The following is a 7,105-nucleotide window of genomic DNA, read 5'->3' on the forward strand; positions in this document are numbered from 1 at the left end:
CATTTTTTTTTCATTCTGATGCAACATATAGTTCGAATTACCACTAATTACAGACATAACCTGTTGCGATTTTTTTTTTTCCATTTTGCGTCAGAGTAGTTTTAAAGGAAAAAAAAGAGTACATTTTTTTTTTATAAAACCACATAAAGTATTAAAATAAATTCCGGTATGCTTCGAAGGTGTATATAATGTTGGTGTCTTACAAGGTAGGACATACAATACTTGCAAGTGCACCTTTGCTTACAAAGATAAACAAGAAACAGATTTAAGATGAGAATGCACAGGCTGCTACCACTGGTGAGTTTTGAAATCTTTTAAATATTAACTATTTTTAAATGTATCCACCTATTTGTTCACATCTAGAAGAAATTCAATTTTACCTAAAGCTTTTGTATTATATTCTGTCTTTCGTTTTGGCAATGAGACCTTCCTCTGTTTTCTCATTCTGTAGCCTTTCTGTTCTATTTATTTATAGATGTCCCTTTTGTTATTCTTTGCTGGAGTTGTACTCAGTAAAAGATGTCCTCCTTCAAAAAACATCCACTTTGCTCCGGGTATGAAGTTTGATCTACAAATGAATAGCTGTAATCATTCTCCTTCGTATGCGACTGAAGCACATACCCGTTCTCTGTCTCCTTGGGAATACAGGTGAATATGAATTTTTAATCTGTAAAATATTTAGCCTTACATTTTAAGTGTCATTTTATTATAACCCCACGCATGTAACCTATGGAGTCTATACCACAGGGTGCCCAAATTTATGTTGCCTAGCAACTCCTTCACTTTTCTATTCTACAATGATACCTGTCATATATATGCTGTTCAAGCTGCATTTTATTCAAAATGTTTCTTCTGTAATAAAATAAAGTTTTAGGGGAGAATTACCAATGTGAAACAGCTGTCATTTGTCATTCTGGTCCAAAGAGAGATATTTTATTGGTTTCCATAGTAATAACCTCCTCGTTAATGTTGGGTTAATGGATCCTTGATAAAATGCTGCTGTTGTCCCCTTCCTCTTATTAATAATAATATCAAATTTACAATGTATCTCAATTGAGCTAAATAATTTAAAATAGCTCATCTGAAAATGTTCCTATTCGCTATTATAGGCTAAATTTTGAAATTCTTTTTGAAATTCATTATGAATTCTCACTTTATTGAATAGTTCTGGACGTATGTAGTTGTTTCCTTAGCTTCTTTACATCCTCCCTGTCACAGACATTGAAGTTCATTACTGCCACATACCATTTAGTGTTCCTAATGTACATAGTTACATAGTTAGATAGCTGAAAAGAGACTTGCGTCCATCAAGTTCAGCCTTCCTCACACCTGTTTTTTGCTGTTGATCCAAAAGAGAAAAAAAAAAAAAAAAAAAAAAAAACCCCAGTTTGAAGCACAATTTTGCAACAAGCTAGGACAAAAAATTCCTTATTGACCCCAGAATGGCAGTCAGATTTATCCTTGAATCAAGCAGTTATTACCCTACATTGAAAGATTATATCCTTGAATATTCTGTCTTTGCAAGTATGCATCTAGTAGCTGTTTGAACATCTGTATGGACTCTGATAAAACCACTTCTTCAGGCAGAGAATTCCACATCCTGATTGTTCTTACAGTAAAAAAACCTTTCCTTTGCCTTAGACGAAATCTTCTTTCTTCCAGTCTAAACGCATGGCCTCGTGTCCTATGTAAAGTCCGGTTTGTGAATAGATTTCCACACAATGGTTTGTATTGGCCCCGAATATATTTGTATAATGTTATCATATCCCCTCTCAGGCGACGTTTTTCTAAACTAAATAGGTTTAAATTTGTTAACCTTTCTTCATAGCTGATATGTTCCATTCCTTTTATTAATTTTGTAGCCCGCCTCTGCACTTTTTCTAGTGCCATGATATCCTTCTTTAGAACAGGTGCCCAAAATTGCACAGCATATTCAATATGTGGTCTTACCAGTGATTTATAGAGAGGCAAAATGATATTCTCGTCCCGAGAATGAATGCCCTTTTTCATGCATGACAATACCTTACTGGCCTTGGCCACTGCTGATTGACATTGCACATTGTTGCATAGTTTGTTGTCTATAACAATTCCCAAGTCCTTTTCGTGTGTTGTTATCCCTAATTCGCTTCCATTAAGGGTATACGTTGCTTGTGTATTCTTTACGCCGAAGTGCATAACTTTGCATTTTTCAACATTAAATTTCATCTGCCATTTGAGTGCCCAGTCCTCCAGTCTATCTAAATCCTTCTGCAGCAAAGTAATATCTTGCTCACATTGTATTATTTTACAAAGTTTTGTGTCATCTGCAAACACTGAAACATGACTTTCAATGCTGTCTTCAAGATCATTTATAAAAATGTTAAATAGAAGGGGTCCCAGAACAGACCCCTGAGGGACACCACTTGCCACCTCTGTCCAGCTTGAAAATTTACCATTAACGACAACTCTTTGTATTCTGTTTTTAAGCCAATGTTCTACCCAAGAACAAGCATTTTCATCGAGACCGATTTCCTTGAGTTTGAACACTAATCTTTTGTGTGGAACTGTATCAAATGCCTTGGCAAAATCCAAATAGATCACATCCACTGCAACACCCTGATCTATACTTCTACTTACTTCTTCGTAGAACGCAATCAAGTTAGTTTGACATGACCTGTGCTTCATAAAACCGTGCTGATTTTTGCTGATAACCATATTCTTCTCAAGGAATTCTTGAATATTATCCCTTAATAACCTTTCAAATATTTTACCAGCCACAGAAGTTAAGCTCACAGGTCTATAATTTCCAGGCAAGGATTTTGAACCCTTTTTGAATATAGGAACCACATCTGCCTTCCTCCAATCCTCCGGAACACTTCCTGAAAGAAAAGAATCTTGAAAGATTAAAAACAGAGGTTCACTTATTTCTACACTTAGTTCCTTAAGTACACGTGGATGGATACCGTCAGGCCCTGGAGCTTTGTTTATATTAACTTTCTTTAGTTGCTGCAGCACATTGTCTTGAGTTAACCAATTACAATTATTCTGCAAGTTTTTAGTAGCAATCATTTGCACATCTATTGCCATGGGTTCTTCTTTAATATATACGGAGGAGAAATAGTTATTTAGAATTCCTGCCTTTTCTTGGTCTTCATTAACTAACACCCCCGTTTCAGTTTTAAGTGTACCTATACTTTCATTTTTGGGTTTTTTGGAATTTATGTACTTAAAAAATGCTTTGGGGTTGGTTTTGCTCTCTTTAGCTATCATTTTTTCATTTTGAAGTTTAGCAAGTTTAATTGCCTTTTTGCACGCATTATTTGCTTTCTTATATCTTTTATAAGATGCATCTGATTTGTCTGATTTAAATGCTTTAAATGCCCTTTTCTTATTTTTAATCTCTTGTTTTACTTCTCTACTAAGCCACATTGGTTTTAATTTGTTTCTTTTATACTTATTTCCCAATGGTACATACTGAGAAATGTACCTTTCTAATATTTGTTGGAAGATGATCCATTTATCCTCAGTGTTCTTTTCACTAAAGAGTTTATGCCAGTCAATATATTGTAAAGCTTCCCTTATCTTATTGAAATTGGCCTTTTTAAAATTATATGTTTTAGTATACCCCATGTGCTTTTGTTTTTTTGAGTTTATTTCAAAGGACACTATATTGTGATCACTATTTCCCAAGTGCTCACCTACTTGAATGTTGGTCAAAAGATCAACGTTGTTTGTTAAAACCAGGTCCAGACAAGCGTCCATTCTAGTTGGTGCTTGTACAAGTTGTGACATGAAGTTGTCATTTAACAAGTTTAAAAACCTAATTCCCTTTGCTGAGCTACCAGTCCCTATGTCCCAATTTATGTCTGGGTAATTAAAATCTCCAATAATTAAAGTGTTACCAAGATTTGCAGCTTTCTCAATTTGCTCAAACAGCTGTTGTTCCTCGTCAATATTAACATTAGGTGGTTTATAACATATCCCAACCAATAGTTGGTTTCCCTTCTTTTCCCCCAAGCAGATATTTACCCATAAAGCTTCCACATTTTCCTCATCGCATTCAATTTGCTTAAGATTTGGCTTTAAATCATGGTTGACATACAAACATACCCCACCACCCTTCTTGTTTTTCCTATCCTTCCTAAATAATGTGTACCCATTTAAGTTAACTGCCCAGTCATGTGTCTCATCCCACCATGTTTCAGTTATGCCTATTATATCATATTGTTTAGTGTATGCTAATGCCTCTAGTTCCCCCATTTTGTTATTTAGGCTCCTTGCATTAGTAAGCATACATTTAATATCATGCGTCTCTTGTTTATTTTGTGAATTACCAACATTACATAGCTTCTCTGTTCTGAGCTTGCCCCTCCCTCCGTCTCCACCCTCCTTATACTGTTCTAAAGCCCATCTCCTTTCTGTCCTATCTCCATTTTGTAGATTGCTATGACCCTCCCCCCCTACTACTAGTTTAAAATCTCCTCCAACCTTCTAGCCATCCTATCCCCCAGCACTGCAGACCCCCTTCCGTTTAGGTGCAATCCATCACTACTATATAGGTTGTACCCAATCGCAAAGTCGGCCCAGTGCTCTAAAAACCCAAAACCCTCCTTCCTGCACCAAGACTTCAGCCACGCATTAACCTCTCTAATCTCCCGCTGCCTTTCCACTGTAGCACGTGGCACAGGTAATATCTCAGAGAATACCACCTTGGAGGTCCTTTTCTTGAGTTTGCTACCTAATTCCCTGAAATCATTCTTTAGGACCTTCCATCTTCCTCTTACTTTGTCATTGGTACCAACATGGACCATGACCGCTGGGTCATCCCCAGCCCCTCCCAATAATCCATCCACTCTGTCAGCAACATGCCGGACCCGAGCACCCGGGAGACAGCAAACTGTCCGGTTGAGCCGATCAGAGTGGCAGATTGCCCTATCTGCTCTCCTAATGATAGAGTCCCCTACCACCACAACCTGTCTTGCCTTCCTTACATTTTGATCCCCACCCGTACTAGAGGGGCTGTCACCTCGGCTGTTAGAAGTAACAGCTTCCTCTAATACAGCTACTCCTGAGCTGATGCTCCCAACATCTTCCCTCAAACGGGCAAATCTGCTAGGTTGCACCAAATCAGGACTAGCTAGCCCTTTCCTCTTCCCTCCCCCCCTGCTTCCTCGCCCCACTGTCACCCAGCTACATGCCTGTTCCCCATCTGTCATATCTCCTCCCTCTCCACTACCTGTCCCCACTAAACTCTGCTCAGTCAGCAGCAGACTCCTCTCAAGATTGTAGTGTTTCAGATGTCTAGTCTAGCCACTATTTGTTTTGAAATGTTCTTCACAGATAAAATGCAATTACCTTTTAGTCATCTAGATAATGAAATAGCATAGAGGCATCGAACCACGTTAGATGTATATGAAAGCCCTAGTCCTATATATAAACTGTACATCTATTTTCAGGGTAATTAGCACTTTTTACTTAATCTGACCCATTGTAGAACAGTGAAATATTGTCATATCAATCTATTACAAAGGCATAAAATAATACAATGTATACATGAGGGAATTGATCAAGACAGTTTTTACTAAGTACTTTTTTTTTTTTTTTTTTTATAATTAAACTAAGTGCCCTTGATGACTCCAAAACTATTTTGTAGCTTTATTGTACATCTCTATTGTTATTTTGTGGGATGTGCCCCATATATACAAATCTCAAATGACTCCCTTTTGGGCTACCCCTCTTCTAGACTTTAACCCCACCCGGTGTTGATCTGCTGTCATCCTATTTTGGTAGTAACCACTAATCACAGATATTTGAGAATTGCTAAAATAACCACGGCTTTCTGGTAGTTTGTGAAATCCATACTTGGTTTGATAATTATATCTATCAGCTAAACACATATGTATTCAACCATTTTCTGTTTTCTTTCTGTAGTATGAATGAGGACAAGAACAGGTTCCCAGCCATTATTGCTGAGGCAAAATGCACACACAATCGATGTGTGGATTCCACCGGTAACCTGGACACAAGTGCGTCTTCTGTTCCCATCAACCAAGAAATATTGATCTTGAGGCGCCCAGAGGGAGATCCTGAAGGGGGCATCATGCTGGACAAGCAACTAATCACTGTGGGATGTACTTGTGTTTGGCCTAATACACACGAAACAAAACAAAATTAATTAAGAAACTGTTTGAGTCATGGAACACTTCTGTCTGATTCTCTTTCTTCCTTGTATCTCTTCCTCTCTCTGTTTCTTTCTTATTACATACACACATATATATATATATATATATATATATATATATATATATATTCTCTTCTATTCTCTCTCTCTCATGTGTAAATGATTATAATTATATAACTAATTATATAAATGTTATTTTTTAGGAAAAGCAACACTGTGACAAAGCAGTGAAAGATGTGCATATATAACCAACGCTATATTATTACTTTCATTTTGTTAATAAAATATATAACATACACAATAATCTTTGCTCTTTGTTTTGAAATACCCACTGCGGCCAGGAAGTTATCTTTAAAAGTTTTGCTAAATGGGCAACTTTAGCCACTTGCGAGGGGCTAGGTGTGGAAAGGGGCGTGAGTGTGATCATTTTGACCTAGATGAGTGAGTGGGCATCCCTGAACCTATTTGTGAGATGTGGAGGGATTATTATTAACATTTATACATAGCTGACATTTTCAAGATCACTTTAAAGTAATAAAATTGGACTATTTAGCAAAAGTAACTGACATACAAAATAATATTGACAAAGAGAAGAGGTGAAGAAAGTTTTGCAAAAGGCTTGCAATCTAGGAAGAATTGATAAAGGAACCCAAGAGAAAGAATAATTTCTAATGGTGAGGGTTGATCGATATGATGCATGTGTCGTTTTAGCTAATAAAGCAGTGTGTAATGGATGAACCACTGACTGGAAGAAGTGGGAGTTAAATGGATTAAAGGAACATTATACTGTTAGAAATACAAAGTTGCATTCCTAACGCTATAGAAACCCTCTGCCCTGCCCCTCCACTCGTTGCCTCCCCACCCCACCGATGCAAAGGATTAAAACCCCTTTTTTTTTTTTACTTACCTGACTCCAGAGCAGATATCCCTTGATGCTGGGTTGGC

At 37.2% G+C, this 7,105-nt stretch overlaps 1 protein-coding gene across 1 annotated transcript; it reads left to right on the forward strand.

Annotated features, from left to right (window-relative positions):
• The first annotated feature begins 270 nt into the window (after positions 1-270).
• On the forward strand, positions 271-6,242 carry LOC134586108 (interleukin-17A-like). Its single transcript, XM_063441618.1, has 3 exons — positions 271-297; positions 476-648; positions 5,911-6,242. Exons 1-3 carry the CDS (start codon positions 271-273, stop codon positions 6,152-6,154), a joined length of 444 nt encoding a protein of 147 aa, XP_063297688.1. The 3' UTR covers positions 6,155-6,242.
• The last annotated feature ends 863 nt before the right edge of the window (positions 6,243-7,105 follow it).

The sequence above is a fragment of the Pelobates fuscus genome, chromosome 2, assembly GCF_036172605.1.
Source record: "Pelobates fuscus isolate aPelFus1 chromosome 2, aPelFus1.pri, whole genome shotgun sequence".
NCBI lineage: Eukaryota > Metazoa > Chordata > Amphibia > Anura > Pelobatidae > Pelobates > Pelobates fuscus.

Excerpts from the sequence above, each read along its gene's own strand:
- LOC134586108 (XM_063441618.1), top strand. The coding sequence starts at position 271 with ATGAGAATGCACAGGCTGCTACCACTG. Across the intron at positions 298-475 it reads TGCACAGGCTGCTACCACTG|ATGTCCCTTTTGTTATTCTT; the intron begins GTGAGTTTTGAA and ends ATTTATTTATAG. Across the intron at positions 649-5,910 it reads CTGTCTCCTTGGGAATACAG|TATGAATGAGGACAAGAACA; the intron begins GTGAATATGAAT and ends TTCTTTCTGTAG.